General features: G+C 49.4%; 1 protein-coding gene and 1 long non-coding RNA gene across 2 annotated transcripts; one reads left to right on the forward strand and one right to left on the reverse strand.

Moving 5' to 3' along the window:
* Positions 1–1,784: 1,784 nt before the first annotated feature.
* Positions 1,785–8,794, forward strand: LOC140828595 (uncharacterized). The gene is made up of 2 exons (XR_012117275.1): positions 1,785–1,988; positions 8,703–8,794. It is a non-coding gene; the product is annotated as an uncharacterized lncRNA (long non-coding RNA).
* Positions 8,795–12,179: 3,385 nt separating this feature from the next.
* LOC140827487 (uncharacterized) lies at positions 12,180–13,304 on the reverse strand. The gene has a single exon (XM_073190162.1). The coding sequence runs from the start codon at positions 13,302–13,304 to the stop codon at positions 12,180–12,182; it is 1,125 nt and encodes a 374-aa protein (XP_073046263.1).
* Positions 13,305–15,487: the final 2,183 nt, after the last annotated feature.

The raw sequence follows: 15,487 nt of genomic DNA on the forward strand, positions 1-15,487 counted from the left end.
CTCTTACCCATGACTGGACGAAGCTTACTGGAAGATGAATTGAAAAATTGCGCCGGAACGGCGCCGGAATTTGAGCTTGAATCGGACGGAATCTGCGCGACAGAAGCTACCGGCGTAGATCTGAAATTGCCGCCGGAAGAGAACACCATTGGACCTGATTCATGAACCAATGTCTTCGTCTGGACCTGAGGATCACAGATCGGGGTCACTTGTGAATTTTGGATGACGGAGGTAGCCGGAATCGGCGAAATAACAGACGGCTGCGCAGTGAACAGTAACTGCGCAGCTTTAACCGGAGAATACGCCAGAACGAGGAACCAGCTGGTCGCGCAGGTGTCGGAAATGAAAGCTGAGACTGAGGCGAAGAGAAGGAAGTAAGGCTAGCACTAGGAGGAGTGGTGGTTGCCGGCGACGAAGAAGGTGAAGATTTGGCCGGAAATTCGATAGGAGAGAAGACGGGGCAATCGGACTCCGATTGACCTGAGATTTTGCAGGGAGGTTCGCCGGAGGGAGGTGGTTCAGGTGGGTGAGGTTGCCGGCCGGAATCCCGCGGCGGAAGCATGGTGGCGAAGACTGTGTGAAAAAAGCGTGTTTTACAGTGTGAAATCGCACCTAGTACTGTGTATTTTTCAGAGAAAAAATTTTGGGGGCGAAAAGGTGGTTCCCGGTTAGGGTTTAGGGTTTGGGGTTTGGGGGTTTCGGGTTTAGGGTTTAGGGTTTTAGGGGTTTGGGGTTTGGGGTTTAGGGTTTAGGGTTTTAGGGTTTAGGGTTAGGGTTTAGGGGTTTAGGGTTTTAGGGTTTAGGTTTTAGGGTTTAGGGTTCGGGTTTAGGGTTTAGGGGTTCGGGTTTAGGGGTTGGGGTTGGGGTTGGGGTTCGGTTCAGGGTTCAGGATTCAGGGTTCAGGGTTGAAGGTTTGGGGGGTTTGGGGGGTTTCGGGTTTAGGGTTTAGGGTTTAGGGTTTAGGGTTTTTTTTTTTTTTTTTTTTTTTAAAAAAAACCACCGCCGGAAGCGGGGGGTTTAGGTAGACCCCTACCTGTATATATCATCAAAACAGTGATACAACATAAAACCTAACGAGAGGGGGGACTATACCAAGACCTCTCGAAAAGCTACTACACAAACACACAAAAACAAAAAATCTAGGGTGGCAAATAAATGAGCCAAAAGCTAATCCCTATGTAAAGCGCATAAAACATATGAAGCTCAAGAAGCAACGCTAAATACATGGAAGTAAACGAATCTATCTAAGCAGTAGAGATCCGGCTCAGAAATAAGTGCAAAAGGCCACCGATGGTACCCATCTCTGAGCCATCTGCCAGTGTAATACCAACCTGAAGAATAAAACCTACACCGAGATCGATCTGCTGTACCCGATCTGGCAGTCAAAATAGTAAGCAGCTGGAAAGTCACTGTGCAAAAACGGTCGAAACACAAAAGGAGGACCGTAATCCAGCTCAAGTCAGTGAAGCTCGAAGACCTAAGGAGAGGGAGAAAGCTGACGGAGCACATAAAATCAGAGATCCAAACATGACTGTAGCTCTGAAATAAGAAGCAACCAAAACAGATCATCCAGAGCCACCAATGCACGGAACGAGAGTAGAAACTATATAAATCCCGACATGAATGAGGCTCCGGGCCAGAGAAACCACTGAAATAGATCATCCAGAACCACCATAAATGTCGACCAGAGAGCATAAAAGTAAGAAAGCGGCGGGCAAGGAGAAGCCTGCAGAGAGCGCCATGCCGGAAAACAGAAATAATCCAAAGAAAAGCACCGACGGAGACAGTACTGGGACCCATCCAAATCCAAAGGAACAAAACACGGAAAGTGCAAGTGTCTGGGCCAACTTGCACTGCTCAAAAGTGAGATAAAAAACAACCTCCAAGGACAAAAGACCTGCAAGAAAAATAAATACATATATATAGATACAGAAAGAGAGCCAAAAGGAAGAAGGGGCTGCAAATGGCTAAGAATATCTGGATCTGAGGTAAGGGAGCCCTGAACGATCAGAACGGGCAAGGATGGAGATATGGCTGGGTAAGGAAGGACCTAACTCTAAGGTAAACTGCCTAAGGTTATGAGCCCTAGCCGCCAAAGCATCCGCCACCGAATTACCCTCCCGGTATATATGCGAGATATGAACCATACGCCCCCTCAAGAGAACCAAAATCCTCGACACAATGTGATCTAAGCCCCCAACGACACTGACGAGATCGGAGGATCTGAATAGAAATCTGAGAATCAACCTCGATCCAAAGAGGGAAAAGAGAAAGATCAGAACAAAGGATAAGACCCCTCCAGACCGCCCAGAGTTCCGCTCGGATAGTAGACCCAGCTCCAATGAACTCACTGAACGATAGCAAGACCCTGCCCAGAATGATCACGAACGACGCCACCAACCGAGGAATCCCCAGGATTCCCTCTCGAACTCCCATCCACATTCAGCTTAAAACAACCAGACGGCGGCCGAAGCCAACGAACAATCGCCGTCCGATGATATCTGTAAAAGCAAACCGAAATCCCCAGCAATCGCGCCACCTGGAAATAACCCACCCAATGCTTGGGTTTGACAGTATGCGCAGAATGGGCGAGGCACAGGTAAGACAAGATCTGGAACTTCACCGTCTCTCCAGAAATGGAAGAGCTGGCGGTGCTTCGCATCATTCCGAGCAGTCCAGAGAAACCACAAAATAATGAAAGGGAGAAACTCCCAAATAATGGCCCCCTGGAGCCCAGACCAGATCTCTCTTCCACGCACTAAGGAATAACCTGAAATCCTCTGTGTCAGGGATACGAACCCCAAAGACAGCGCCAAAAAAATGCCAAACATGGCGAGCCACCGGGCTGCGAATAAACACATTTGTGAATGTCTCAGACATATCACAACACTGACAGCGAGACGCTAACGCAAAGCCACGGCGCTGAAGCACCTCATCAACTGGGAGCCACTGATGCCAAAATCTCCAAAGAAAGAATGACATCGTAGGCCTCAACCAACTACCCCAACATGGCCGATTAATATCAGAGATCGGAGCGCGCAAACGGATCAACTCCCAAGCGGACTTGACATGAAAAAGCACCATCGGAGCTATGGATCCAACGAGCCGAATCCACCTCTCCCGAAAGAATCGGGACCAACACAATCTGCTCCGCAATAGAAGGAGCAACAACTGAACAAAGAAGGTCAAAATCCCAGGTTCCCTCCGAAAGAAAATGGGAAACCCGGGCACCACGATCCCCACAGACCTCAGTCTGACTGGACAGGGGAACATCCCTGAACCAACAATCATCCCAAAAAGAAAGCATCTCCATGGCCGACACGCCAGCGAATACCACTCTCCGCACGAGGCCTGATCTGGAGCAAACGCCGCCAAGTGGGAGAGATAAAACCACTGAGAAGAAACACAAGCTGGGTGCGCCAAGAGACAATATTTCCTCATCAAAAATTTGGCCCAGAGGGAGGATCCCTGCCTGAACCGAAACCACAATTTTATGGAGAAGCTATCCACAAGATCTTTCAATCTGCCGGAAGCCAAGACCCCCCTCTACCACAGGGGAGGCAAGCCCGAGACCAGCGAGCCCAAGTGCCATTTCTTCTCCAAGGGCCTAGATCCCCAAAGGAAGGCATTAAAGGCTCTCTCGAGTTTCTCCATGACAGCCAACGGAGGCTGAACAACCTGAAACAAATATATGGGCATCGAGAGGAGCACGCTACGAATGAGAGTCATGCGGCTCCCCGGTGAAAGAGTACGAATCTCCCAACCCTCCAGCCGCCTCCTAACAGACTGTAAGAGGGGCTCAAAAAGAGAACACGACCTATTGCCTCGAAATAAGGGAACTCCGAGGTACTTGATCGGCAGATGACCCTCCGCAAAGCCAGTGATACGCAAAAGTCTAGAGCGAAGGCGCTCAGAGCATCGCGGAGGTAAAATCAGAGAACTCTTGACAGCATTCACCATCTGTCCCGAACAGTTCTCGTAGTGATGCAGAAAGTCTAAAAGACGCTGCATCCCACGAGACCCACCATTGGCAAAAATAATGATATCATCAGCATAGGCCAGGTGGGAAACCAAAAGATCACAACTAGAACGGTACCTAATAGCAGGATGACGCAAGTAGAGCCGGTCAAGGCCACGCGAAAGATACTCCGCCCCTAAAATGAAGAGAAGGGGAGACAATGGATCTCCCTGCCGGAGGCCCCTGGTAGAGCCGAAGAACCCCGAGAGAGAACCATTGATATTAACGGAGAAATGACAATGAGAAATACAGGCCGAGACCAAAGCCACAACCTGCTCAGAGAAACCAAAATGACGCAAAACATCAAAAAGGAAAGGCCATTGGACCCGATCATAGGCCTTAGCCATATCCAACTTCAAAATAACATTACCACCACGATTGGGGAGAGTGAGACTATGAGTGAGCTCCTGAGCAAGGAGGATGTTATCAGAAATCATCCGCCCTGGAACAAAACCACTCTGATTCAAAGAAATGAGTCTCTCCGCCACAGCCCGCAACCGAGAGTACAACAACTTAGAAATGATTTTGTTCGTGACATTACACAGGCTGATCGGACGGAAATCCGACCAAGCCCGAGCACCCTCGACTTTTGGGATCAAAGTAATCGTGGTGGCTGTAAAGCTCTGAGGCAGAGGAGAGCCTCTGAAAAAATCCAAAACCGCATCCAACACATCCTGATGAACTATCTCCCAGCAATGCTGGAAAAACGCCGAAGAGAAGCCATCAGGGCCTGCCACACTGTCAGGAGAAATAGAGAAAACAGTCGCACGCACCTCCTCAAGGGAGGGGGTGGTAGTAATCCCAGAATTATCCTCATCAGAAATCACCGAAGGAAACCCCGAAAAATCGGGACAATCAAGCACAAAGGGATCCCCAGTGAGTAAGTGCTGAAAAAACGAGGCACCCGACTGCTGAATCATCTCAGGAGACGTCAGGCAAACCCCATCATCCCATATGCGGAAAATCTTATTAGCCACACGCTTCTTCTTAACCATGTTATGAAAGAGTTTGGTGTTCCGCTCACCATCCTCTAGCCAGTTGCATGCAGCTTTTTGTTTCCAAAAATCCGCCTCCATGGCGGTGACACGAGCCAGATCCGCATTCCGATCGGACAGGGCAGTCCAATTCGAATCTGAAGGATCGGCCTCACAAACAAGCTCAGCAGAACGAACTGCACTCTCAGCCTCGGTGATTTTATCAAAGATGTTACCAAAAACATCCCGATTCCACCACTTGAGGTGAGTCCTTAAGACGCTTCAACTTGACAAAAAGACGCGACATACCGCTCTGACTGCAAGGCAAATACCAATTGAGCCTAACGGTCTGCAAAAAACCATGATGCCGAAGCCACATACGCTGGAAGCGAAACGAGCTCGGCCCACGGGCAAAAACCGGAGCGGTGACCAAAAGCGGACAGTGGTCAGAAACAGTACGGGGAAGATGTTCAACTCGAATGGAGCTGAAATGATCACCCCAATCAACGGATACCATAACCCTGTCCAACCGCTTCCAAATGGTCTTATTCGTCCAAGTGAACGAAGACCCCTCAAAACCAGCATCAATCAAACCAGAATCCATAATGAAAGTGTTGAACTCCTCCATGGGTAGCAACCTACCACCACGGGTGCCCAAACACTCAGACGCATCACGAACAACATTGAAATCCCCACCCACCAGCCAAGGACCCAGAACAGGCTTGACATGAAGCAGGGAAGACCAGAGATCACGACGCTCAATATAATCACATCTGGCATAAACAAAAGAACAAAAAACAGATGTGGGCAAAAAAGGAGCAGAAATCTTAATGTGAAGGAACTGAGCATGATCAAGAACACACTCAGCCTGCACATCAGCAGCAAAAAACACCCAAATGTGACCAGAAAGATTCGAAATGACCCGAGAAAAACCAAGACGACGAGTCATGAATCGCTGATCTAAATCGATCATCGGCTCCAAAACAGTCAAAACCTTAATCTGTTTCTCCTTAACAAAAGCGTGAAGCCTCTGTTGGGACTCCGAACCCCGGAGTCCCCGGATATTCCAGATTAGGAAATTCATGATGAACGGGCAGCAGAAATGCCCGATCGCTTCCTGAGCGACCCAGGGAGGTCATCCCTCCCCCTCTTTTTCTTAACATCTGGCATATCTGAGTCCAGGATGCCGTCCTCAGAAGCACGACCATCACCTGGTTCAGAATGTCTATCAAAACCCTGGTCAAGATCCTCAACAAGCCTCTCACAGACAACCCTCTCAGCAACAGGAGAACCCTGCCTATCAACCAAGTGAGATGAATAAAGAAGAAGCATCGGCAGGGGACGGAGGGCCAGAAGGTATCGAGTGAGAACTATGATTCTCCAAACAGATCACGGGTTTCAGAAAACACCGTGTCAATACCAGCATGCGGAGATCCCAAAACCTCCGCACAGTCCACAAAAGGAGTGACATCCTCCTCCTCCAAACTTTAGCCCCAGACTGGGCTGACACACCTACCTAAAGCCAACGGGAGAAACCTCAACGGTGGGTGAACACACATCTTCAGAACCCATACCCCCGGAGGGATCAAGCTCCAAAGGAGGACCACCGGTGATATCAACACCCACCTCCCCCAAATGGGGCCCACTAACCAGAATTTTGTCCAACCAAATCATCAGGGTCAAAACGCTGGGCCTCATTACGCCAGGGGGATAGGACTTCAAAAGCATTAGACGAAACCAATCCCTGCGGGACAACAGTGTCGGGGGGGGTAACTCCAGCAGGGGGACCCCGACGCACAGGACGCCTCCTCCTCCTCCGTCTGGGACCGAAGCCTATTTCTTGAAGCTGGGGCTGTGGTCCCGTAGGAAAAGCAGGAGTGACACCCTCCTGGGGTGTCTGGACTGTAGGAGCAACTGGCTGCTTAGGATTAGAAGAAGCCTGATTAGGCCTAGCAGGCCTAGGGTTCTTCCCATGAGAGTAACAAACACTAGTGGAATGTCCCAGCATCTTGCAATCGGTGCAATACGTAGGGATTTTCTCATAAACAACATCAAGAACCTGGGTATGTTCTCCCCAACCAACCCAGACCTGCTTAGTGAGAGGCTCTAAGACATTAACCTCCACACAAACACGAGCAAAAGATCCACGAGAAGCATTAGCAGTGTAGTCGTCCATTTTCACCGGTTTACCCACAAGTTTAGCCAAAGCAAAAAGAATGCGTTTGTCAAACAAGTGCAGGGGTAAACCTGGAAAACGAATCCAAACTGGAGCAATGGGAGATTCTTCTTGTAACTGAAATTCAGGAGTCCACTTAGAGAATCTGATCCCCAGTGGTCCCACCATCATGGTCCCCCGCGTCCAGATACGCGCATAGTCCTCTTCACAGGAGAGGGAAATAACAAGAAAACCCCGGGGCAAAAATTTTAAATCAAAGGAACGCACAAGCCCCAATTTACCAAAAGCCGCAGAAATCATTGAATTAGGAACAAGTGACCGGTTGCCTGAAATTTTTCCAACCAAAGCATATTTGAAGGGCTCAGTCATGAAGATATGACCTCAACCGGGAATCTGATACCCGGCTTACCATCCATCAAAGACGGTGCAGGCATCTCTTCCATCGAATTGAGGACATCATCAAAGCTTTTCTTCACCGTACGAGGGGACGGTGGTGATAAAACATCACGAAAAGACACAGGAAAAGAAGCCACAGTATTCGTACCTGAGCTGGCCGGTGGAACAGGAGAGTGGACTGTAGAGTTGACTCCATTGAGTTGACTGAGTGACTCGACCGAGTTGACTGGCGAGTTGACTGCCGGAGCACCACCGGGGGCCGGCGAAGCAGCGGAGAACATGAAACCGGTACCCAATCCAGCAGAACCGGGCGGAGGAGGGGCGAAATCGGGAAAAACAGTCACCGGAAAAGGAGATGAAATCGGATTTTGGGCATTTCCGATTGCCAAGCTATTTCCAGAAATTGAAGGCATGGCAATGTTACCCATGACATGGGAGTAAACGCCATGGACGAATTAAGAAAAGGAGTAGCGACGCCGGAGTAATTGAGCGGAGAAGTAGTCGCAGTCGGTGAACAGTAGCTGAAAATCGTAGATCTAAAATTGTCGTCGCATGCGAACGGCGTTGGGGCTGATACCAGAGGCGAAATGATCGTCTTGGAGAGGGGATTCAAGATCGGGGTTCCATTAGCAAAGAGGTTACCTGAGGTGGCCGGAATCGGAAGAAAACCAGACGGGGTCCCAATGAACAGTGCAGGCGAGGAAGAAAATGCAGTTTCCGGCGGCTGTGGTACAAGAATGGATCGCGCAGGTGTACCAATGGAAAGCTGATGAAATTCCGAGCCAGGTGAAGTGCAGCCGGCGCCGGGAGGAGCAACGTTCGCCGGCGACGAAGAAGAAACAAAAAGCGGCGAGTTTTCGATCGGGAAATAGACGGTGTTGCCGGAGTCAGATCGGTCTGAAATTTGAGTATGGTGGTCGGCGAGGGAAGGCGGTTCTACTGGTGGTGGTGGCCGGCCGGGATCCGGCGGCGGAGGCATGGCGGCTGTTTGGGGGTGAATAGTGACTGATTTAGTGTGTTTTTTCGCACCTTGACTGTGTGTTTTTTCAGAGAAAATTTTTTGGGGGCAAAATGGGTTTTTTGGTTTGGGGTTTGGGGTTTGGGGTTTCGGGGTTGGGGTTTAGGGTTTAGGGTTTAGGGTTTTTTTTTTTTTTTTTTTTTTTTTTTTTAAAAAAACACCGCCGGAAGCGGGGGGGTTAGGCAGACCCCTACCTGTATATATAATCAAAACAAAGATACAACATAAAACCTAACGAGAGGGGGACTATACCAAGACCTCTCGAAAAGCTACTACACAACACACAAAAAACAAAAATCTAGGGTGGCAAGTAAATGAGCCAAAAGCTAATCCCTAGGTAAAGCGCATAAAACATATGAAGATCAAGAAGCAACGCTAAATACATGGAAATAAAACGAAATCTATCTAAGCAGTAGAGATCCGGCTCAGAAATAGGTGCAAAAGACCACCGATGGTGCCCATCTCTGAGCCATCTGCCAGTGTAATACCAAACTGAAGAATATAACCTACACCGAGATCGATCTGCTGTACCCGATCTGGCAGTCAAAATAGTAAGCAGCTGGAAAGTCATTGTGCAAAAACGGTCGAAACACAAAAGGAGGACCATAATCCAGCTCAAGTCAGTAAAGCTCGAAGACCTAAGGAGAGGGAGAAAGCTGACGGAGCACATAAAATCAGAAATCCAAACATGACTGTAGCTCTGAAATAAGAAGCGACCAAAACAGATCATCCAGAGCCACCAATGCATGGAACGATAGTAGAAACTATGTAAATCCCGACATGAATGAGGCTCCGGGCCAGAGAAACCACTGAAATAGAACATCCAGAACCACCATAAATGTCGACCAAAGAACAGAAAAGTAAGAGAGCGGCGGGCAAGGAGAAGCCTGCAGTGAGCGCCAGCCGGAAAACAGAAATAATCCAAAGAAATGCACCAACGGAGACAGTACTGGGACCCATCCAAATCCGAAGGAACAAAACACGGAAAGTGCAAGTGTCTGGGCCAACTTGCACTGCTCAAAAGTGAGATAAAGAACAACCTCCAAGGACAGAAGACCTGCAATAAAAAATAAATACATATATAAAGATACAGAAAGAGAGCCAAAAGGAAGAAGGGGCTGCAAATGGCTAAGAATATCTGGATCTGAGGTAAGGGAGCCCTGAACGATCAGAACGGGCAAGTATGGAGATGTGGCTGGGTAAGGAAGGACCTAACTCTAAGGTAAACTGCCTAAGGTCATGGGCCCTGGCCGCCAAAGCATCCGCCACCGAATTACCCTCCCGGTATATATGCGAGATATGAACCATACGCCCCCTCAAGAGAACCAAAATCCTCGACACAATGTGATCTAACCCCCAACGACACTGACGAGAACGGAGGATCTGAATAGATATCTGTGAATCAACCTCGATCCAAAGAGGGAAAAGAGAAAGATCAGAACAAAGGATAAGACCCCTCCAGACCGCCCAGAGTTCCGCCCGGATAGTAGACCCAGCTCCAATGAACTCACTGAACGAAAGCAAGACCCGCCCAGAATGATCACGAACGACGCCACCAACCGAGGAATCCCCAGGATTCCCTCTCGAACTCCCATCCACATTCAGCTTAAAACAACCAGACGACGGCCGAAGCCAACGAACAATCGCCGTCCGATGATATCTGTATAAGCAAACTGAAATCCCCAGCGATCGCGCCACCTGGAAAAAACCCACCCAATGCTTGGGTTTGACAGTACGCGCAGAATGGGCGAGGCGCAGGTAAGACAAGATCTGGAACTTCACCGTCTCTCCAGAAATGGAGAGCTGGCGGTGCTTCGCATCATTCCGAGCAGTCCAGAGAAACCACAAAATAATGAAAGGAAGAAACTCCCTCACATGGCCCCCTGGAGCCCAGACCAGATCTCTTTTCCACGCACTAAGGAATAACCTGAAATCCTCAGTGTCAGGGATACGAACCCCAAAGACAGCGCCAAAAAAATGCCAAACATGGCGGGCCACCGGGCTGCGAATAAACACATGTGTGAATGTCTCAGACATATCACAACACTGACAACGAGACGCTAACGCAAAGCCACGGCGCTGAAGCACATCATCAACTGGGAGCCACTGATGCCAAAATCTCCAAAGAAAAAATGACATCGTAGGCCTCAACCAACTACCCCAACATGGCCGATTAATATCAGAGATCGGGGCGCGCAAACGGATCAACTCCCAAGCGGACTTGACTGAAAAAGCACCATCGGAGCTATAGATCCAACGAGCCGAATCCACCTCTCCCGAAAGAATCGGGACCAACATAATCTGCTCCGCAATAGAAGGAGCCACAACTGAACAAAGAAGGTCAAAATCCCAGGTTCCCTCCGAAAGAAAATGGGAAACCCGGGCCCCACGATCCCCACAGACCTCAGTCTGCCTGGACAAGGGGACATCTCCGAACCAACAATCATCCCAAAATGAAGCCTCTCCATGGCCGACACGCCAGCGAATACCACTCTCCGCACGAGGCCTGATATGGAGCAAACGCCGCCAAGTGGGAGAGATAAGACCACAAGAAGAAACACAAGCTGGGTGCGCCAGGAGACAATATTTCCTCATCAAAAATTGGGCCCAGAGGGAGGATCCCTGCCTGAACCGAAACCACAATTTGATAGAGAAGCTATCACAAGATCTTTCAATCTGCGGAAGCCAAGACCCCCCTCTTCCACAGGGAGGCAAGCCCGAGACCACCGAGCCCAATGCCATTTCTTCTCCAAGGGCCTAGATCCCCAAAGAAAGGCATTAAAGGCTCTCTCAAGTTTTTCCATGACAGCCAACGGAGGCTGAACAACCTGAAACAAGTATATGGGCATCGAGAGGAGCACGCTACGAATGAGAGTCATGCGGCTCCCCGGAGAAAGAGTACGAATCTCCCATCCCTCCAGCCGCCTCCTAACAGAATGTAAGAGGGGCTCAAAAAGAGAGCACGACCTATTGCCTCGAAATAAGGGAACTCCGAGGTACTTAATCGGCAGATGACCCTCCGCAAAGCCAGTGATACGCAAAAGTCTAGAACGAAGACGCTCAGAGCATCGCGGAGGTAAAATCAGGGAACTCTTGACAGCATTCACGAGCTGTCCCGAACAGTTCTCGTAGTGATGCAGAAAGTCTAAAAGACGCTGCATCCCACGAGACCCACCATTGGCAAAAATAATGATATCATCAGCATAGGCCAGGTGGGAAACCGAAAGATCACAACTAGAACGGTACCTAATCGTTTTGGGATCGAAGTAATCGTGGTGTCTGTAAAACTCTGGGGCAGGGGAGAGCCTCGGAAAAAATCCAAAACCGCATCCAACACATCCTGATGAACGATCTCCCAGCAATGCTGGAAAAACGCCGAAGAGAATCCATCAGGGCCTGCCACACTATCAGGAGAAATGGAGAAAACAGTCGCACGCACCTCCTCAAGGGAGGGGGTGGTAGTAATCCCAGAATTATCCTCATCAGAAATCACCGAAGGAAACCCCGAAAAATCGGGACAATCAAGCACAGAGGGATCCCCAGTGAGTAAGTGCTGAAAAAACGAGGCACCCGACTGCTGAATCATCTCAGGGGACGTCAGGCAAACCCCATCATCCCATATGCGGAAGATCTTTTAGCCACACGCTTCTTCTTAACCATGTTATGAAAGAGTTTGTTGTTCCGCTCACCATCCTCTAGCCAGTTGCATGCAGCTTTTTGTTTCCAAAAATCCGCCTCCATGGCGGTGACACGAGCCAGATCCGCATTCCGATCGGACAGGACAGCCCAATTCGAATCTGAAGGATCGGCCTCACAAACAAGCTCAGCAGAACGAACTGCACTCTCAGCCTCGGTGATTTTATCAAAGATGTTACCAAAAACATCCCGATTCCACCACTTGAGGTGATTCTTAAGACGCTTCAACTTGACAAAAAGACGCGACATACCGCTCTGACTGCAAGGCAAAAACCAATTGAGCCTAACGGTCTGCAAAAAACCATGATGCCGAAGCCACATACGCTGGAAGCGAAACGAGCTCGGCCCACGGGCAAAAACCGGAGCGGTGACCAAAAGCGGACAGTGGTCAGAAACAGTACGGGGAAGATGTTCAACTCGAATGGAGCTGAAATAATCACCCCAATCAACGGAGACCATAACCCTGTCCAACCGCTTCCAAATGGTCTTATTCGTCCAAGTGAACGAAGACCCCTCAAAACCGGCATCAATCAAACCAGAATCCATAATGAAAGTGTTGAACTCCTCCATGGGTAGCAACCTACCACCACGGGTGCCCAAACACTCAGACGCATCACGAACAACATTGAAATCCCCACCCACCAGCCAAGGACCCAGAACAGGCTTGACGTGAAGAAGGGAGGACCAGAGATCACGACGCTCAATATAATCACATCTGGCATAAACAAAAGAGCAAAAAACAGATGTGGGCAAAAAAGGAGCAGAAACCTTAATGTGAAGGAACTGAGCATGATCAAGAACACACTCAGCCTGCACATCAGCAGCCAAAAACACCCAAATGTGACCAGAAAGATTCGAAATGACCCGAGAAAAACAAAAACGACGGGTCATGAATCTCTGATCTAAATCGATCATCGGCTCCAAAACATTCAAAACCTTAATCTGATTCTCCTTAACAAAAGCATGAAGCCTCTGTTGGGACTCCGAACTCCGGAGTCCCCGGATATTCCAGATTAGGAAATTCATGATGAACGGGCAGCAGAAATGCCCGATCGCTTCCTGAGCGACCCAGGGAGGTCATCCCTCCCCCTCTTTTTCTTAACATCAGGCATATCTGAATCCAGGATGCCGTCCTCAGACGCACGACCATCACCTGGTTCAGAATGTCTATCAAAACCCTGGTCAAGGTCCTCAACAAGCCTCTCACAGACAACGCTCTCAACAACAGGAGAACCCTGCCTATCAACCAACTGAGTGAACAAAGAAGAAGCATCGGCAGGGGACGGAGGGCCAGAAGGTATCGAGTGAGAACTATGATTCTCCAAACAGATCACAGGTTCAGAAAACACCGTGTCAATACCAGCATGCGGAGACCCCAAAACCTCCGCACAGTCCACAAAAGGAGTGACATCCTCCTCCTCCAAAACTATAGCCCCAGACTGGGCTGACACACCACCTAAAGTCAACGGGGAAACAGCAACGGTGGGTGAACACACGCCTTCAGAAACCAGACCCCCGGAGGGATCAAGCTCCAAAGGAGGACCACCGGTGATATCAACACCCACCTCCCCCAAATGGGGCCCAGAACCAGAATTTTGTCCAACCAAATCAGGGTCAAAACGCTGGGCCTCATTACGCCAGGGGGATAGGACTTCAAACGCATTAGACGAAACCGCTCCCTGCGGGACAACAGTGTCGGGAGGGGTAACTCCAGCAGGGGGACCCCGACGCACAGGACGCCTCCTCCTCCTCCGTCTGGGACCGAAGCCTATTTCTTGAAGCTGGGGCTGTGGTCCCGTAGGAAAAGCAGGAGTGACACCCTCCTGGGGTGTCTGGACTGTAGGAGCAACTGGCTGCTTAGGATTAGAAGAAGCCTGATTAGGCCTAGCAGGCCTAGGGTTCTTCCCATGAGAGTAACAAACACTAGTGGAATGTCCCAGCATCTTGCAATCGGTGCAATACATAGGGATTTTCTCATACACAACATCAAGAACCTGGGTATGTTCTCCCCAACCAACTCAGACCTGCTTAGTGAGAGGCTCTAAGACATTAACCTCCACACAAACACGAGCAAAAGAACCACGTGAAGCATTAGCAGTGTAGTCATCCATTTTCACCGGTTTACCCACAAGTTTAGCCAAAGCAAAAAGAATGCGTTTGTCAAACAAGTGCAGGGGTAAACCTGGAAAACGAATCCAAACTGGAGCAATGGGGGATTCTTCTTGTAATTGAAATTCAGGGGTCCACTTAGAGAATCTGATCCCCAGTGGTCCCACCATCATGGTCCCACGCGTCCAGATACGCGCATAGTCTTCTTCACAGGAGAGAGAGATAACAAGAAAACCCCGGGGCAAAAATTTTAAATCAAAAGAACGCACAAGCCCCAATTTACCAAAAGCCGCAGAAATCATAGAATTAGAAACTAGTGACCGGTTGCCTGAAATTTTTCCAACCAAAGCATATTTGAAGGGCTCGGTCAATGAAGAAATGACCTCAACCGGGAATCTGATACCCGGCTTACCATCCATCAAAGACGGTGCAGGCATCTCTTCCATCGAATTGAGGACATCATCGAAGCTTTTCTTCACCGTACGAGGGGAAGGTGGTGATAAAACATCACGAAAAGACACAGGAAAAGAAGCCACAGAATTCATACCTGAACTGGCCGGTGGAACAGGAGAGTTGACTGCAGAGTTGACTCCATTGAGTTGACCGAGTGACTCGCCCGAGTTGACTGGCGAGTTAACTGCCGGAGTACCACCGTGAACTGGCGACGCAGCGGAGAACTTGAAACCGGTGACCATTCCAGCAGAACCGGGCGGCGGAGGGGAGAAATCGGGAAGAACAGTCGCCGGAAAAGGAGATGAAATCGGAATTTGGGCATTTCCGATTGCCAAGCTATTTCCAGAAATTGAAGGGATGGAAATGTTACCCATGACATGGGGAGTAAACGCCATGGACGAATTAAGGAAAGGAGAAGCGACGCCGGAGTAATTGAGCGAAGAAGCGGTCGCAGACGGTGAACAATGACTGAAAATCGTAGATCTGAAATTGCCGTCGCAAGCGAACGGCGTTGGGGCTGATACCAGAGGCGAAATGATCGTCTGGGAGAGGGGATTCAAGATCGGGGTTCCATTTGCAAAGAGGTTACCTGAGGTCGCCGGAATCTGAAGAAAACCAGACGGTGGCGCGATGAACAGTGTGGGCGA

This window comes from Primulina eburnea, chromosome 3 (assembly GCF_022965805.1).
Source record: "Primulina eburnea isolate SZY01 chromosome 3, ASM2296580v1, whole genome shotgun sequence".
Taxonomy (NCBI): Eukaryota; Viridiplantae; Streptophyta; class Magnoliopsida; order Lamiales; family Gesneriaceae; genus Primulina; species Primulina eburnea.